Source organism: Nerophis ophidion, linkage group LG29, assembly GCF_033978795.1.
Source record: "Nerophis ophidion isolate RoL-2023_Sa linkage group LG29, RoL_Noph_v1.0, whole genome shotgun sequence".
NCBI lineage: Eukaryota > Metazoa > Chordata > Actinopteri > Syngnathiformes > Syngnathidae > Nerophis > Nerophis ophidion.
In genome coordinates, this window is record NC_084639.1 from 21,121,639 (window position 1) to 21,141,293 (window position 19,655).

At 40.8% G+C, this 19,655-nt stretch overlaps 1 protein-coding gene across 6 annotated transcripts in view; it reads right to left on the reverse strand.

Moving 5' to 3' along the window:
- Positions 1-19,655, reverse strand: part of qdpra (quinoid dihydropteridine reductase a) — a 152,745-nt gene that overhangs the window by 33,082 nt on the left and 100,008 nt on the right. For 2 of the 6 annotated variants that reach the window (XM_061891742.1, XM_061891743.1), the window contains 3 exons: positions 10,061-10,198; positions 9,839-9,931; positions 4,577-4,673 (listed from right to left, as the gene is read on the reverse strand). In XM_061891742.1, the coding sequence (XP_061747726.1) occupies positions 4,577-4,673; positions 9,839-9,931; positions 10,061-10,144 (274 nt within the window). In that variant the 5' untranslated portion in view covers positions 10,145-10,198. Of the gene's footprint in view, positions 1-4,576; positions 4,674-9,838; positions 9,932-10,060; positions 10,267-10,312; positions 10,379-19,655 lie in introns of those variants that run through there. The other 4 variants (XM_061891741.1, XM_061891740.1, XM_061891737.1 and 1 more) reach the window with 4 other exon arrangements.

Consider the following 19,655-nt stretch of genomic DNA (forward strand, 5'->3'; position numbering starts at 1 on the left):
CAAAGCACATGTAGACTGGTTGGGCAAACTCCCATGCACCCTCAAGAACCCTGCCCAGAGTATAGAGCTGGTCCACAGTTCCACGACCAGGACGAAAACCACACTGTTCCTCCTGAATTCGAGGTTTGACTATCCGGCATAGCCTCCTCTCCAGTACACCTGAATAAACCTTACCGGGAAGGCTGAGGAGTGTGATCCCACGATAGTTGGAACACACCCTCCGGTCCCCCTTCTTAAAGAGAAGGTGAGATTATATGCATCAAAGGCAAAATATCGAGATATATATTGTGTATTGTGACATGGCCTAAAAACATTGAGGTATTAAAAAAAGGCCATATCGCCCAGCCCTAATTCAAGGTACTCAAAGCACTTTGAAACTATTTCCACATTCACACACTTATGGCAGAAGCTCCCATGCAAGGCACTAACCACAACCCATCAGGAGCAAGGGTGAAGGGGCTTGCTCAAGGACACAACCACGCGTCCCAAACTGGATAAAATTTTATCGTACAAAATAAAAAAAATGAAGGGACCGTACAGAAACAAACTGTACACATCTCCAAAGGCATGCTAATTCAAAAGATGAGTGAAATTGGTAGAAATGATCCAAATGAGCACAACCTATGGACAAGATATATGAGTAAGTTGCCACAATTGTCGAAGCTACACTTGTCTAAATTTTGTCAACACAGTCAGTTTTTATACCAGAGAAGAATTTCAGAACGCAAAGTCTAAAGAGGCTCATTGTCTCCATCCATGTTTACCGCTTATTCCCTTCGGGGTCGCGGCGGGCGCTGGCCTATCTCAGTTGCATTTGGGCGGAAGGCGGTGTACACCCTGGACAAGTCGCTACCTCATCACAGGGTCACAGATAGACAGACAACATTCACACACTAGGGCCAATTTAGTGTTGCCAATCAACCTATCCCCAGGTGCATGTCTTTGGAGGTGGGAGGAAGCCGGAATACCCGGAGGGAACCCACGCAGTCACGGGGAGAACATGCAAACTCCACACAGAAAGATCGCGAGCCCGGGTTTGAACTCAGGACTACTCAGGCCCTTCGTACCGTTCAAATTGTGCGTAATCTATGGCTTTCATCCAAAATGGACTGAAGATGTGCCCAGCCCCATTTCATAACCAGGTTTCCCTGAAAAAAATAAGCCCATTCTTACTTAAATACTTTGTTCACTCTGCTAATGCTCTGAAAATAATATCTATTTGTGTGCTTAGCCATAACTAAAAGTAAACAGATAACATGTTTTCCAAAATACTGTACATTGTTTGTAGCCTGCAGCTAGCTCTGCTAACGCTAACAGCCTATTAAACGCTACGTGTCAAACAGACTAATGTATGCTTTTATTTTAATTTCACAGTATCATGTTAGAACCGCTCGACATCCATTGCTTTCGTTCTCTCCAAGGTTCTCATAGTCATCATTGTCACCGACGTCCCACTGGGTGTGAGTTTTCCTTGCCCTTATGTGGGCCTACCGAGGATGTGGTAGTGGTTTGTGTTGTGGTTTGTGCAGCCCTTTGAGACACTAGTGATTTAGGGCTATATAAGTAAACCTTGATTGATTGATTGATTGATTGATTGAATTTACCAGTGTGAAAATGCAGTGATCACACCAATATGTGCCAGGTGATAGTGTTAAAAGTCATGTTTGATCATCTCACAGCTGCTATCCAGACTATTCGAGTTCCTTTGCTTGGCTTTCATGCGGGAATGAGACAAATCTCACCAAGTCTATTTTTTCCCGAATTGCTTGTGACAGTTAGTGATGCGGCACTTTTGCGCCATATTTTGAACTCGTTAAAGAAAAGAATGAAAAAATGTTGGCACAAAGTCTCTCTTTCAACCGTATGAAAAAAACTATTCAGAGGCCCGCAAGAACCACAATGCATTGTGTTGACATTTTCAAGCCCACTTGTATAAAATGTGTTTAATGCCATTTAAAGCCTTAATTTTCTCAAATTCCATTTAATGACTTTTAATGCTTTTTAATGACTCTGACATTGCCTTAACAGTCTATAAAACGTTTATGATGCTATCTGTTTTACCCTGGAACAGACAATTTCCGTTATTACCTTCCGACGCAAAGCAAAGTCAAATATTCGCAGAGCTAATTGTGTTTAGATCAGAGGTGGGTAGAGTAGCCAGAAATTGTACTTAAGTAAGAGTACTGTTACTTTAGAGATTTATTACTCAAGTAAAAGTAAGGAGTAGTCACCCAAATATTTACTTGAGTAAAAGTAAAAAGTACTTTGTGAAAAAACTACTCAAGTACTGAGTAACTGATGAGTAACCTGATTACGGCAACAAATAATGCACAAAAACATAAAAATAGCAACGAGCAAATTCAGAGCCAGGAATATCTCTTAAGCAACTAAAACAATAATATATATTAAATAATAGTACATTAAAATAAAATTTAAAAAATGGCACGTTGAGCCACAATAACTTAACAGCACCATAGGCTCAGTAGGCATTCATTGATTTGATTGATTGATTAATTGAAACTTGTATTAGTAGATTGCACAGTACAGTACATATTCCCTACAATTGACCACTAAATGGTAACACCCCAATAAGTTTTCCAACGTTTATCAATTACTTAATAAATGACCAAGTCGAGGTGATCTACCACATATATACATACACACACACACACATTTATATATACAGTATATAATTTATATTTATTTATTTTGCCGTTTTTGTTGACGTGTTAAAGGTGTTTTAATGAATATACATGCATGTTTAACATATAGATTCCTATATTTCATGAAGACAAGAATATAAGTTGGTGTATTACCTGATTCTGATGACTTGCATTGATTGGTATCAGACGTCCACGTTTTCAAATGGAGGAGAAAAAAAAGTTCCTCTTTTCTGTCTAATACCACATGAAAGTCGTTGGTTTTTGGCATCTTATTTGTCCAGCTTCCATATTCGTTTTTATACACTTTACAAGAAATACATTGGCGGCAAACTCCATAGCTTGCTAGTTTGTTTGCTCTGGCTTTGGGAGACTCTTATTTTGTTAGCGCAGGCGCGATGGAGCGGCATTTTTATTGTGAAGACAGGAACTGTGCGATCAGTCTTTAGGCTTTTGACGGGAAGTACGGTTGAAATAAAAATGTCTTTTTTCCTTTACACTTTTGATTGATTGATTGAAACTTTTATTGGTAGATTGAAACTTGTATTGGTAGATTGCACAGTACAGTATATATTCCGTACAATTGACCACTAAATGGTAACACCCCAATACGTTTTTTCAACTTGTTTAAGTCGGGTCATGTGACCGCCTGGCTCTGTTTGATTGGTCCAACGTCACCAGTGACTGCATGTGATTGGCATAGTTCCTACTTTGAAGCTCTGTCATTAACCATTTTGCAGATGATGTGGTCCTGATGGCTTCATCTGGCCGGGATCTTCAGCTCTCACTGGATCGGTTCGCAGCCGAGTGTGAAGCGACCGGAATGAGAATCAGCACCTCCAAGTCCGAGTCCATGGTTCTCGCCCGGAAAAGGGTGGAGTGCCATCTCCGGGTTGGGGAGGAGACCCTGCCCCAAGTGGAGGAGTTCAAGTACCTAGGAGTCTTGTTCACCAGTGGGGGAAGAGTGGATCGTGAGATCGACAGGCGGATCGGTGCGGCGTCTTCAGTAAGGCGAACGTTGTATCGATCCGTTGTGGGGAAGAAGGAGCTGAGCCGGAAGGCAAAGCTCTCAATTTACCGGTCGATCTACGTTCCCATCCTCACCTATGGTCATGAGCTTTGGGTCATGACCGAAAGGATAAGATCACGGGTACAAGCGGCCGAAATTAGTTTCCTCTCCCTTAGAGATAGGGTGAGAAGTTCTCCCATTCGGGAGGAACTCAAAGTAAAGACGCTGCTCCTCCACATCGAGAGGAGCCAGATGAAGTGGCTCAGGCATCTGGTCAGGATGCCACCCGAACGCCTCCCTAGGGAGGTGTTTAGGGCACGTCCAGTCGGCAGGAGGCCACGGGGAAGACCCAGGACACGTTGGGAAGACTATGTCTCCCGGCTGGCCTGGGAACGCCTCGGGATCCCCCGGGAAGAGCTAGACGAAGTGGCTGGTGAGAGGGAAGTCTGGGCTTCCCTGCTTAGGCTGCTGCCCCCACGACCCGACCTCGGATAAGCGGAAGATGATGGATGGATGGATGGATGGGCATTAACCAAAACAAACATTAATAGATTGATTAAAAAAAAGTAGCGAGTAGCGAGCTGAATGTAGATAAATGGAACGGAGTAAAAGTAGCGTTTCTTCTCTATAAATATACTCAAGTAAAAGTAAAAGTATGTTGCATAAAAACTACTTATAGAAGTACAATTTATCCCAAAAGTTACTCAAGTAAATGTAACGGACGGAGTAAATGTAGCGTGTTACAACCCACCTCTGGTTTAGATGTCGAATGTTCAAGCGTATTTGATCATAAGTGCAATATATCGGTAAATCAAAATATCAGGAAAACAAAAACTATCACTGATGGCTGTTTATTTCTGGAAGGTGAAATACTGAGTCTTAAAGTAAACTTAGGCGGGCATCTAACCTTTAGAACTGCAGTTTCCTCCTGCCCATCCGCCCGCCACACACAGAATGGCGTCAACCTTCTGCTCCCCGAGCAGCTGGCCGATGTCTGTTGTGACCTGCAAGAAGCCAGAAGCCGTGTTAATCGGTACATCGCATAGTTGTAGTAGTAAATATTGTGAACGATGAGCAAATGCAATTACAATTAGAGGGCACTGGAAAAACAAATCATGTCCTCTAGTGATAAAAATAGGATTAGTCCCTTTTTTTCCCCTTATGAAAGGATAATCTGCATCAGCTGATGTCTGCGGTCACGCGGCATCTTAACCCGCTTGTGTTAACGATAGTAAAAAATGTTAGAGCATCAATGGGCCGATAACAAAAAAATAATTACTCGTGTTGTCTTTTTATGTCATATTTATATTCAGTTTGTCACAACTTTTAACTTGGGGACTTTTGAGTTGCAACAGAAAGAGTCAAAGAGTGAAAATTATAACCTGTGAGGATTTTGTCGTTCATCTTCCTATTAGAGAGCAGCAAGTATGTTTAAAAAAAAAAAAAAAAAAAGGTAAAAGGAGAAGAGTGTTAAAGTGGCAGTAAAATGGAAAAACAAGTTGACTTTATATGGTCAATTATGGTCAACTGGGGGGTGTCAAACGTACGAACAGGGGACGGTTTTAGGCCTGCAAAATAAGTTTAAGTATAACATGAGCTGCAATTTTATGATGAAAGAAACTGCTATTCTAAATGTGTCCACTGGATGTCGCAATAGCAATTCGAGTGTAACCCACGTCGCTGTTAAAAAGGTGACTTTAAGCACCCTCTGGATTGGCTGCTGTTACTCCAATCAGCGTCGATTGTGGCTGGCGACAGATAAATGCGGTACCAAAGCACCTTTTTTTTTTAAATTATCCACTAAACATATAAAAACGACAAAACGCAAAGTCAACATGTTTATCATCTTTGTAGTTAGATATCCATGCTGCGCTCGCAATTTGTTGACGGTGCACCCTGAACTCCATTGTGAAAATGTGTGTTTCTACATTTGTTCTATTTTATGATTAAATCTACCATATTCACATTGGTTACGTTTGTTACCTTTTAATCCAGCTATTATGGTGTCATTTTGATCATTGTTTTGGATATATTATAATTGTAATATTTGAATGATGGTAAATTAAAGTGTTGTGGCAGTTGTGAATGTCACCAATATAGCTATTTGGGGAAACACTTTTCCAAACACGTCTTTAATGTACCGCTAAACAGTAAGTGCTTAAAGTTAAATAGCTTTGTAAAAACAATGACACAGAGTCTAATGTTCCTGGTGGTTTGGAAAAGTCACCATTTTTTTCCCCTCAGAATTTTCCACTAATTTGAAGTGTTTACCAAGAGGATTTTTTTTGTCTTGTGTAGATTTTCCGAATATGCTTGTTCTATTTTTGGCTAAAGAAACATTTTTTTTTAAGTTTTCCTTATTTTTAAGTTATCATGCCATGATTGTACTAGTCTGGCCAGCGTGGGACTAGATTTTCCTCCATGCGGCCCCTGGGATAAAATGAGTTTGACACCCCTGCATTAAACCATACCCAATAGTATTTACAATCCGCAAAGTATGTGAAAATACCATCTAAACATTACGAAATGCCACAAATTCAGTCGGCCATTTTGAATATTCGGCTCCGAATGTGTTTGACGATTTCCGTGGATTCTACGTCACTGTAGTAACACTTCTGCACTCTGACCATACTATCAGACCAGTCATCCTGGAATTATCCAACAATTGAAAAGACGTGTGCTGTTTATCATTCACAATCCTTATGTACAACAAGAACATATATATTTGGCTTTTTTATGCATTAGAAATCTTAAATAAAAAAGCTAACAATTGAGTCAATAGATGAAGGGGCCTCAGTATAGTCTCTCTAAAAATATCTAGAAACCGCTAGCAATACTCCATTTACATGCCAAATTAACCACATTTGAGTGATATTATTATTATAAGTGCCTACGCAGACGGACTTGGTCTACTTTCACATCCCCCAAGATGGTGAAAAAGACACAAAAAGACGCTTGTTGCGGCACCTTTTTTTTTTCAAACCTTTGTGAAGGTTGTGATTGAATCTTCATCGAAACGAAATCCTGTCGTTCGGCATCCCAGCGATACTGGAAATTGTGCATCCATCCAACCATCCATCCATTTTCGACCGCTTATTCCCTTCGAGGTCGCGGGGAGTGCTGGAGCCTATCTCAGCTACAATCGGGCGGAAGGCGGTGTACACCCTGGACAAGCCAAGGGAATTGTGCAATAAATGTTTATTTTATTATGGTTAGTTTTTATGTGTAGCACCTAATAATGCTGCATGATGCTATAAATGTTTAATAAAGCTGCAGCTGTTTAGCACTTGGCTTCTAAAACTTATTTCTCATCCTATGTGTTCGGGCTCAAAAATATAAGGTTGTGGATCATGATTTTTCCCAAAAGTAATCGTTGTTGGCTCCTAAAAAGTCTGCTTGATTAACATTGGTGTTGATGGGCAAGGGATTTGTGGTTCTGAACGCTACGTCACAGATCACGTGACTGTCTTGCTAATTATCACTCAAAATGGCTCGGGAATCTCCCTGAGGTTGATACTACTTTGATAATATCCATTTATTCGCAAACTTTGCAAGTCTTTGGGTGTCATGAATCAGATAAATATGATAATAGCTTCAATATAGAAGCAACTTGCTTTTCCACTCTACTGGTACTTTAAAGCATTCTTCAGGGTTGTTTTCCGTATGCACACCTTGTAAAATAAACACCACTATCCATTAAAGGTAACTTATATATAAAAAGGGTGAAAGCTTCCTGTTCCATTCAGGATTGAATTCAAAATCTCCCTACTAACTCACCAGTGCCTCCATGGAAATGCCCCCCTCTACCTCAAGGAACTGCTCACCCCCAAATCCTCCACACGACACCTCCGCTCCATACAGGCTAACCTCCTCCAACCTCCACGGACAAAGCTTCGAACAATAGGAGACCGGGCTTTCTGCTCCGCTGCTTCCAGTCTGTGGAACGCTCTCCCTGACCACCTGAGGGCACCACAGACTGTGGATGCTTTTAAAAAAGGCTTAAAAACCCATCTTTTTAAAAAAAAAGCCTTTTTATAGACATGCATGCTGGTTGTAGCCTTTGGGCTGTTTCTAGTTTTATATTTCATTTATTTTTATTATTACTATTTTTTACACTGTGGAACTTTGAGGTTGTTTGCTCAACGTAAAGTGCTTTTTACAAATAAAATATATTATTATTATTAAAGCGCTATCTGCAGCTATGGATGCTATGAATGCGGCAAAGATTGCTGTCTCACCAAAAGTAGTTTACTAAGTACAATACTTTTATCGCTTAATTTTTTTCTTAATGTGTAAAACTGAATCTAAAATGTGTTCGACTGTAAGAAGCATTTTATTGATCCAATACCACGTAAAATACAAGGTCTAGTATCTCCGACATGGATACCGATACTTTGACTTAAAATGTCATCTTTGAATAATTTCGTGAATTTGACTCAAGCTGGTTGAAAATGACTATCAACACAGGATAAATATTTTGTTTGCATAAAAATGTATTTGTACCTAAATGCTTTACAAGACAGTGGAGCCTCGATTTTAGAAACACCTCCATTTGCAAACTTTTCAATTTGTGAACTTTAGCTCGGATTCAAAATACAAGAAAAACACGCACAACGTGAGAATTGCGATTCGTATTCGGATCAATTTTTTCCCCCACACCCCTAATATATATATATATATATATATATATACATATATATATATATATATATATATATATATATATATATAATCTGATGATTGAGGGAACCCCTCATGAAACAGTTCTGTAGAGATGAAGTAGTCTTGTGATTTTTCCCACACCTACATATATATATATATATATATATATATATATATATATATATATATATATATATATATATATATATATATATATTAATTAGATTATCCAGAAAATAGTGCTCGATACCGTGGTAGAGCGCAATATATGTATGTGTGGGTAAAATCACAAGACTACTTCATCTCTACAGAACTGTTTCATGAAACAGTTCTGTAGAGATGAAGTAGTCTTGTGATTTTTCCCACACATACATACATATATATATATATATATACATATATATATATAACTCATTTGTATACTGTAGCCTTTAAATAGACTCCCTTTTTAGACCAGTTGATCTGCCGTTTCTTTTCTTTTTTCTCTTATGTCCCACTCTCCCTTGTGGCGGGGGTCCGGTCCGATCCGGTGGCCATGTACTGCTCGCCTGTGTATCGGCTGGGGACATCTCTGCGCTGCTGATCCGCCTCCGCTTGGGAGGTTTCCCTGCTGGCTCCGCTGTGAACGGGACTCTCGCTGCTGTGGTGGATCCACTTTGGACTGGACTTTTGCGACTGTGTTGGATCCATTATGGATTGAACTTTCACAGTATCATGTTAGACCCGCTCGACATCCATTGCTTTCCTCCTCTCCAAGGTTCTCATAGTCATCATTGTCACCGACGTCCCACTGGGTGTGAGTTTTCCTTGCCCTTATGTGGGCCTACCGAGGATGTTGTAGTGGTTTGTGTTGTGGTTTTTGCAGACCTTTGAGACACTAGTGATTTAGGGCTATATAAGTAAACATTGATTGATTGATTGATTGATGAGATATATATATATATATATATATATATATATATATATATATATATATATATATACGTATACTCGAATATCCCGATATAGTACATCATTTTCTATATCGCACAGAGACAAACCCGCAAGAAATCGAGTATATCGATATATTACCCAGCCCTATTTGGAGTTTTAATCAATATGGCGATGAGGTGGCAACTTTGTCCAGGGTGTACCCCGCCTACCGCCCGAATGCAGCTGAGATATGCCCCAGCATCCCCCCGCCACCCCGAACGGGGCAAGCGGTATAAAAATGGATGGATGGATAGAGTCAACATGGCCATTGCAGATTTGACAATAAATAGAGCTTTTTGCTAAAGCCAAGCACGTGATTTTCCCGCATGTGACTTGAACGCAACAGGCGCAATGGGCAAATAGTTTCGAGCGTTGAGTTACACTTGAACGCACCACCAAAGCTAAATCACTCATCAGTACACAATCTCAACCGTGTTTTTTTTCCCACACTTTTTGTTAGTAGCGCCATATTTTTAACAACAATTGATTATTACTCATCTTAGTAGCTTTTATTAGCGTTTCTGTCACTACTCACCTGACCAGCCTGCTCGCAGAAGGAGTCTGCCGACTTGACAATCACGTTCTCGTTCGCCTCCTCGTTGGCAGCCATGTCAACGCTGGCGACCCACTGGTGGGTTTGAAAATAAAACATACTTTAATTCAACATTTTGAATCCAAACCCAGAAGAACGCGTTCAAAATAGAAGCTAACTAGCCGGCTAGATGTTAGCTCGCTGCTAACACGCGTTCCCACTCACCCATCCTTCGGACTTGAAATGCTGGACACACTTGGAGCCCAGCGCTCCTCTCCCGCCGTAAACTATCACCTTGTTCGCAGACATGTTTCTTGTGGGACGAGCCGCCGGGGGAGTGAGCCGAGGCTGGACGGACACCGGCTGCTGAGCAGAGAGGGAAGGCGGCAGTGAGGAGGCGTGACCCCCGGTACTGCAACAGGTGGGTGGAGCTGGTTTGGTGGTGCGTTCAAGAACACGCAGAAAAACATAACTTACAATCGCAAGTGTATGTTTGACAATTGTATGCACTGGAGCAGGGGTGCCCATTACGTCGATTGCGAGCTACCAGTCGACCTGGGGGGTGTGTCAGTCGATCTCCAGCCAGGCTTTTAAAAAAAAATAGACCTAAAAATTAGTGATCATCAATCTTCACCAAGACGTCACTTAAATGACATTCACGGTACCGGAGGGTCTTGTGAGATGACGCTGGCTGCTGCAAGATCATTATTATGAAAATATGACCGAGAGGAAGGCAAGAAACACTTTTTATTTCAACAGACTCTCGCGCTGTACCTTCCGTCAAAACTCTAAAAGGCCGACTGCACATTTCCTGTCTTCACAATAAAAGCCCTGCTTCATGCTGCCTGCGCTAACTAAATACAGAGTCTCGGAAAACTGGCGTGCAGAAGCGATCCCTCAGAAAGCTGGCGTGCACATCACTTGTGCACGCCAGCTTTCCGAGACTCTTATTTTGTTAGCGCAGGCAGCATGAAGCAGGGCTTTTATTGTGAAGATAGGAAATGTGCAGTCGGCCTTTAGAGTTTTGACGGAAGGGACGGCGCGAGAGTCTGTTGAAATAAAAAGTGTTTCTCGCCTTCCTCTCTGTCATTTTTTCATAATAATGAACTGGCAGCAGCCAGCGTCATCTCACAAGACCCTCGGGTGCCGTGAATGTCAATCAAGCAAGCTACGGAATTTGCCGCCAATGTTTTTCTTGTAAAGTGTATGGAAGTTGGATGAATTAGATGCCAAAAACCAACCACTTTCATGTGGTATTGTACAGAAAGGACACCTTTTTTTTCTCCTCCATTTAAAAATGTGGGCATCATTACTGTCTGATTCCAATCAATGCAAGTCATCAGAGTCAGGTAATACACCAACTTATATTCTTGTCTTCGTGAAAGAAAGACATCTATATGTGTTACACATGCTTGTATTATCATTAAACACATTTAACTTGTTTACAAAAATGTCTCTTTCATAAATAAATAAATATAAATGATATATATAAATGAGGTAGATCCCCTCGAGTTGGTCAATTGAAAAGTAGCTCGCCTGCAGAAAAAGTGTGGGCACCCCTGCACTAGAGATATGAGGTTTGCGGATAAACCGCGGGTCGGGCGGTTGACATGACGAAAAAATAGATTTTAATTAGATTCGGCCGGGTGGCGGTTGAACCATCAGGAAATATTTGATATACATGGTTCTGGGATTGGTATCCTTTGCCATTCAAAGAGCCATTTAGGACCCGTGTCACAAAGCGAAGAAGTAAATAGGAGACGCTATTATTCTCTTGAATAACCGCCGGCAGTCACCCAAATAATATTTATTAGGGCTCGCTATGAGGACAATGTTTTTGTCGTCTTCTACAACATGTACGATCTGCTTGTCAGTCCAGCATCATGTTGTGTGTGGCTTCCGTGGCAACACGCACGCGACTGCAGGGCATACTGGGTGACACAGAGTACATTAATGGTTGTGATATGAACAATTTTAACACTCTTAGTAATATGCACCACGCTGTGAAGCCACACCAATTAAGAACGACAAACACATTTCGGGAGATCATCCTCACAGTAACACAACACAACAAATACCCAGAATCCTTTGTATTCATGATACTTCCTGACTATTTTATACACCCCGGTGGCAGCAAATTATTGGATAGTCGCGAGAATGATAGCGACTCCAATTGTCTTCATTACTCTTGTGAAACAGGTTTAAATAGCTCTGTGAGTGGTAAAGGCGGCCGACCTCTGATGTATTTCAGCGGGCGGTTGGCGAGCGGGTACGGTTCTGATATAATGTTGGTTCGGGTGGACGGCGGGTGGGTGACGACTTTGGTGATGCGGTTGCGGATGGTATAATTGCCTATCCGCGCATCTCTAGTATGCACACACAAAACGGAAAATAAAATGATGGAACGTTATTATCTTTAGGGTTTTGAATACTATAATACAGTGTTTTTCAACCTTGTTTGAGCCAAGGCGCATTTTTTTTTTCATTTTTATTTTGCATTTATTTATTAATGGTAAATGGGTTGTACAAACCCTGTTTCCATATGAGTTGGGAAATTATGTTAGATGTAAATATAAACGGAATACTATGATTTGCAAATCCTTTTCAACCGATATTCAATTGAATGCACTACAAAGACAAGATATTTGATGTTCAAACACATTAACTTTTTTTTTTTTTGTGCAAATAATCCATCCATTTACCACCACTTATTTCCTTTTGGGGTATCAGGGGGCGCTGGTGCTTATCTCAGCTACAATCGAGCGGGAGGACAAGTCTGGACAAGTCGCCACCTTTTAACTTAGAACTTCATGGCTGCAACACGTGCCAAGGTAGTTGGGAAAGGGGATGTTCACCACTGTGTTACATCACCTTTTCTTTTAACAACACTCAATAAACGTTTGGGAACTGAGGAAACTAATTATTGAAGCTTTGAAAGTGGAATTCTTTACCATTCTTGCTTGACGTACAGCTTAAGTTGTTCAACAGTCCGGGGTCTTGTTGTCGTATTTTACGCTTCATAAAGTACTTGGCATTGTTTTACTGAAATATGATAACAACATATGTTGCTGCAAAACCTGTATGGACTTTTCAGCATTAATGGTGCCTTCACAGATGTGTAAGTTACCCATGCCTTGGGCACTAATACACCCCCATACCATCACAGATGCTGGCTTTTGAACTTTGTGCCTATAACAATCCGGATGGTTATTTTCCTCTTCGTTCCGGAGGACACCACGTCCACAGTTTCCAAATATAATTTGAAATGTGGACTCGTCAGACCAGAGAACACTTTTCCACTTTGCATCAGTCCATCTTAGGTGATCTCGGGCCCGGAGAAGCCGACGGCGTTCCTGGGTGTTGTTGATAAATGGGTTTAGCTTTGCATAGTAAAGCTTTAACTTGCACTTGCAGATGTAGCGACCAACTGTAGTTACTGACAGTGGTTTTATGAAGTGTTGGTGAGCCCATGTGGCGATATCCTTTACACATTGTTGGTTTTTGTTGCAGTACCGCCTGAGGGTTCAAAGGTCCGTAATATCATCGCTTACGTGCAGTGATTTCTCCAGATTCTCTGAACCTTTTGATGATTTTTACGGACCGTAGATGGTAAAATCCCTAAATTCCTTGCAATAGCTCGTTGAGAAATGTTGTTCTAAAACTGTTCGACAATTTGCTTACAAATTGGTGACCCTCGCCCCATCCTTGTTTGTGAATTACTTAGCATGTTTTTATAACCAATCATGGCACCCACCTGTTCCCAATTAGCCTGCACACCTGTGGGATGTTCCATATAAGTGTTTGATGAGCATTCCTCAACTTTATCAGTATTCATTGCCACCTTTCCCAACTTCTTTGTCACGTGTTGCTGGCATCACATTCTAAAGTTAATGATTATTTGCAAAAAAAAATGTTTTTAAGTTTAAACATCAAATATGTTGTCTTTGTAGCATATTCAACTGAATATGGGTTGAAAAGGATTTATAGTGCTTTTCTACCATTTTTTAAGGAACTCAAAGCGCTTTGACATTATTTCCACATTCACCCATTCACACACACATTCACACACTGATGGAGGGAGCTGCCATGCAAGGCGCTAACCAGGACCCATCAGGAGCAAGGGTGAAGTGTTTTCCTCAAGGACACAACGGACGTGACTAGGATGGTAGAAGGTGGGGATTGAACCACCACTCTCCCCATCATTTATCCACTTTCTACCGCTTGTCCCTTTTGGGATCTCGAGGGGTGCTGGAGCCTATCTCAGATGCATTCGGGCAGAAGGCGGGGTACACCCTGGACAAGTCAACACCTCATCGCAGGGCTAACATAGATAGACAGACAACATTCACCCTCACATTCACACACTAGCTGTTAAAAAAATAGTTTCTAAGTTATCACAAAAACTTTGTGTTGAAATGAGTTCCCAGCGAGAAGACCGAAAGCCGTCTTTGAACCTACCAAGAAGAAGGCTTGTAAAACACAACTAAGTAGGGGGGAAGCAACATGAAGGTGTTCCTGCTTCTTTCATGTATTGTAATCAACAGAAATATATTGTCTGACCCAAGAACTACAAAAGCGAAGAGGAAGCAGCACTAGACTTGAACTGTTTTACGAGCTTTTCTGTCAACTGTTTACGACCCGTCCCTTTGGAAGCAGCTGTTGACATGTGGTCTGAGAAAAGTCTGAATAAAGGAGGAGTTATACCAGGGGTTGGGAACCTATGGCTCGGGAGCCAGATGTGGCTCTTTTGATGACTGCATCTGGCTCTCAGGTAAATTTCAGCTGACTCTGCTTAACATGATAAATAATGAATAATTCCACTTGTAATCAGTGTTAAAAAATGTTCAAAATCGAAAACATGCTCGTGCATTTTTAATCCATCCATCCGTTTTCTACCGTTGCGGTGATGGTAAGAAGTTATTTATTTATTATTGGTTATTGTGGGGCTTGCCCTCCTGGGGGTTCTTCAGACCGCCAAGAACCGACATGAGACCCTGTTTCAGGGTTATAGTATTGTTTCATTTTTCAATAAGTCTCTCAGTTGCTTTCTGGCAATTGAATTGTTTCCTTTCGTTCTCGCTCGCGCTCTGGCTCCAGCCCCAACCCCGTCTCCCCTCCTGGCTGCTGCTTATAACAGAGCGACAGGTGATTAGGTAACAAGGCCCAGGTGGGCCGTCTACGCACCTGTCGCTGATTTCGAGGCCGGCCCTGGCAACACTGGCCACGCCCCCTCCACAGTTAGCTTCAGAATAACAATGTTATCACAAAGAATACGAGACCTATTATACTCTAGAAATGTTAGTCTTACTTAAAAATGCACGTGTTTAGTTGTGTTCAGGTTTAAAACAAATATTTTACGGCTCTTACGGAAATACATTTTAAAATATTTGGCTTCTTGGCTCTCTCAGCCAAAAAGGTTCTCGACCCCTGAGTTATACAATCTTTCGCCAGAGCGTGCTGAGAGTGTCCGGGCGTCTCTCCTCAAATTGAGCCGAATTGCATTCTGTCTCTGCTTAATTCTTCGCTTCTTATCTTTTTTTAATAGATGTCACCAGTGTTTGAACCTGACACTAGGGAACATTTTGTGTTGCCAATCAACCTATCCCCAGGTGCATGTTTTTGGAGGATCCCGCACTAACCCCTGTTCCACCGTGCTGCCTATTTATTAGTAAATCCAACAAAATAATACACTATAATACCATAATGATACAATTCCAAAGCCGGCCCAGCAACATTCAGAATAGCAATCAACAAAGCAATGGAGAGGACACACAAACATAAGACAAAACAATCCAAAAGTATCCATCTTCTTCCGCTTATTCGAGGCCGGGTCGCGGGGGCAGCAGCCTAAGCAGGGAAGCCCAGACTTCCCACTCCCCAGCCACTTCGTCCAGCTCTTCCCGGGGGAAGAGATCTTCCCAACTTGTCCTGAGTCTTCCCCGTAGCCTCTGACCGGTCGGACTAAAAATTAATAATATCAACAATCATATCAATATTAATAATAATTCCCACATAGCAGTGATTAGGAATCCCTTATTGCATTCTCATCACAGCCATTAAAAAATAAATAAATAAATAAATTAACAAGTGGCTTACACTTTCATCTCATCTCATAAGCTTGACAACACATTGTGTCCAATATTTTACACAAAGATTAAAAAAAAAAAGTCTTATTTTAAGTTAGTTTAATATTTAAAACACATTAAAATAATCAATCAATCAATCAATGTTTACTTATATAGCCCTAAATCACTAGTGTCTCAAAGGGCTGCACAAACCACAACATATACACACACACACACACACACACACACACACACACACACACACACACACACACACACACACACACACACACACAGACACACACATCCATCCATTTTCTATCGCTTATCCACATACTGTGTATATATATATATACATATACATATATATATACATATACATATATATATATACATATATATATATATATATATATATATATATATATATATATATACATATATATACATACACATATATATACATATATATATACATATACATATATATACATATATATATACATACATACATATACATACATACGTACATATACATATATATATATATATATATATATATATATATATATACACACACACACACATATTTCTATATAAAAATAATGGATCCCATTTCCCAATATACGACTCGTTATTATCTAAATTAAATGCAGTTTCATACTGACTGGTATACACAAATTATAGAAATGATATCAGTTGAAAAAAAAATGAATTTTTTTCTTTGAAAAAAATCCAGAGGCACACTACCAGCAGAAATCGATAAAAAAGATGAAACTCGGTTGACAATAAAAAGTCGAATTTAAATCATAACCAGCCATGCATCGCTATAACTATTGTCGTGACGTATTTTGAGTTGTTTGGTGTTTTCCCTCGCGTTTTAGTTCTTGTCTTCCGCTCCTATTTTGGTGGCTTTTTGTCTTTTTTTTTGTGGTATTTTCCTGTAGCGGTTTCATGTCTCCCCTTGAGCGATACTTCCCGCATCTATCATCAATCAATCAATGTTTATTCATATAGCCCCAAATCACAAATGTCTCAAAGGACTGCACAAATCATTACGACAACGACATCCTCGGAAGAACCCACAAAAGGGCAAGGAAAACTCACACCCAGTGGGCAGGGAGAATTCACATCCAGTGGGACGCCAGTGACAATGCTGACTATGAGAAACCTTGGAGAGGACCTCAGATGTGGGCAACCCCCCCTCTCTAGGGGACCGAAAGCAATGGATGTCGAGCGGGTCTAACATGATACTGTGAAAGTTCAATCCATAGTGGCTCCAACACAGCCGCGAGAGTTCAGTTCAAAGCGGATCCAAGACAGCAGCGAGAGTCCCGTCCACAGGAAACCATCTCAAGCGGAGTCGGATCAGCAGCGTAGAGATGTCCCCCAACCGATACACAGGCGAGCGGTCCATCCTGGGTCCCGACGAGCGGTCCATCCTGGGTCTCGACTCTGGACAGCCAGTACTTCATCCATGGTCATCGGACCGGACCCCCTCCCATAGGAGAAAAAAGAAAAGAAGCGGCAGATCAACTGGTCTAAAAAGGAGGTCTATTTAAAGGCTAGAGTATACAGATGAGTTTTAAGGTGAGACTCAAATGCTTCTACTGAGGTAGCATCTCGAACTGTTACCGGGAGGGCATTCCAGAGTACTGGAGCCCGAACGGAAAACGTTCTATAGCCCGCAGACTTTTTTTGGGCTTTAGGAATCACTAATAAGCCAGAGTCTTTTGAACGCAGATTTCTTGCCGGGACATATGGTACAATACAATCGGCAAGATAGGATGGAGCTAGACCGTGTAGTATTTTATACGTAAGTAGTAAAACCTTAAAGTCACATCTTAAGTGCACAAGAAGCCAGTGCAGGTGAGCCAGTACAGGCGTAATATGATCAAACTTTCTTGTTCTTGTCAAAAGTCTAGCAGCCGCATTTTGTACCAACTGTAATCTTTTAATGCTAGACTTGGGGAGACCCGAAAATAATACGTTACAGTAATCGAGACGAGGCGTAACAAAACGCATGGATAATGATCTCGGCGTCTTTAGTGGACAAAATGGAGCGAATTTTAGCGATATTACGGAGATGAAAGAAGGCCGTTTTAGTAACGCTTTTAATGTGTGACTCAAAGGAGAGAGTTGGGTCGAAGATAATACCCAGATTTTTTACCAAGTCACCTTGTTTTATTATTTGGTTGTCAAATGTTAAAGTTGTATTATCAAATAGAGGTCGGTGTCTAGCAGGACCGATAATCAGCATTTCCGTTTTTTTGGGCGTTAAGTTGCAAAAAATTAGCGGACATCCATTGTTTGATTTCATTAAGACACGCTTCCAACTGACTACAGTCCGGCGTGTTGGTCAGCTTTAGGGGCATGTAGAGTTGGGTGTCATCAGCATAGCAGTGAAAGCTACTTTGTTTTACCAATCAAGAATATTTCAGTTGTTTTCATCCTTCCTTTTGGGGACATTGTTGATTGTCATGTTCGGATGTACATTGTGGTCGTCTTCTTTACTCCACAGTCTTTGCTGTCGTCCAGCATTCTGTTTTTTTTCCCTTTGTAGCCAGTTCAGTTTTTGTTTCATTCTACATAGCCTTCCCTAAGCTTCAATGCCTTTTCTTAGGGGCCCTCACCTTTTATTTATATCTGGTTTAAGCATTGGACACCTTTTTACCTGCACCCTGCCTTCCGCTGTTTACGACATCTACAAAGCAATTAGCTACCGGCTGCCACCTACTGATATGGAAGAGTACTTTACATGGTTACTCTGCCAAGCTCGAGACAGCACCGACACTCAACAACAAACGATCATTTGTTGACTATAATTACTGTTTTTCCCAAAATATTTTTAACCCAAATAGGTGAAATTAGATCATCTCCCACGGCACACCAGACAGTATCTCATGGCACACTAGTGTGCCGCGACACAGTGGTTGAAAAAACACTGATCTAAAGTAAATGCAGTTTCATACGGACTGGTATACACAAGCTATGGAAATATCAGTAAAAAAAAAAAAAATGCATTTTTTCTTTGAAAAAAACCAGAGGCACACCATCAGCAGAAATCGCTAAAAAATGAAACTCAGTAGATAATAAAATGTCGAATTTAAATCATAACCAATCATGCGTACTTATAACTATTATTGTGACTTATTTTCAGTTTTTTGAAAAGCACTGCTATAATATACTTAAGTACCATTGAACAATACAGTTGTATAAAAGATAATTATGGTAAAAGTGAATGCGATATGTGAAAAATCCTACTTTGATATGAGTACCTAAAGCCAACATGCTTTTATACCCAATCAGGGCACCCACCTGTTCCCAATTAGCCTGTTCACCTGTGTGATGTTCCTAATAAGTGTTTGATGAGCATTCCTCAACTCGCTCAGTCTTTTTTGCCACTTGTGCTAGCTTTTTTTTGGAAACATGTTGCAGGCATCAAATTCCAAATGAGCTAATATTTGCAAAAAAAAATTAACGTTTTCCAGTGTGAACTCTGCGGTCTATTCAATTGAATATAAGTTGAAAGGGATTTGCAAATCATTGTATTCTATTTTTATTTACCATTACTTCACTGCTTTTGTAATGTAAATTGAAAAAATAGACAAATAGAATATATTACGACCCCATACTTGCCAACCCTCCCGGATTTTCCGGGAGACTCCCGAATTTAGCGCCTCTCCCGAAAACCTCCCGGAAGAAATTTTCCCCCGAAAGTCTCCCGAAATTCACGCCCCCTCCAGCTCCATGCG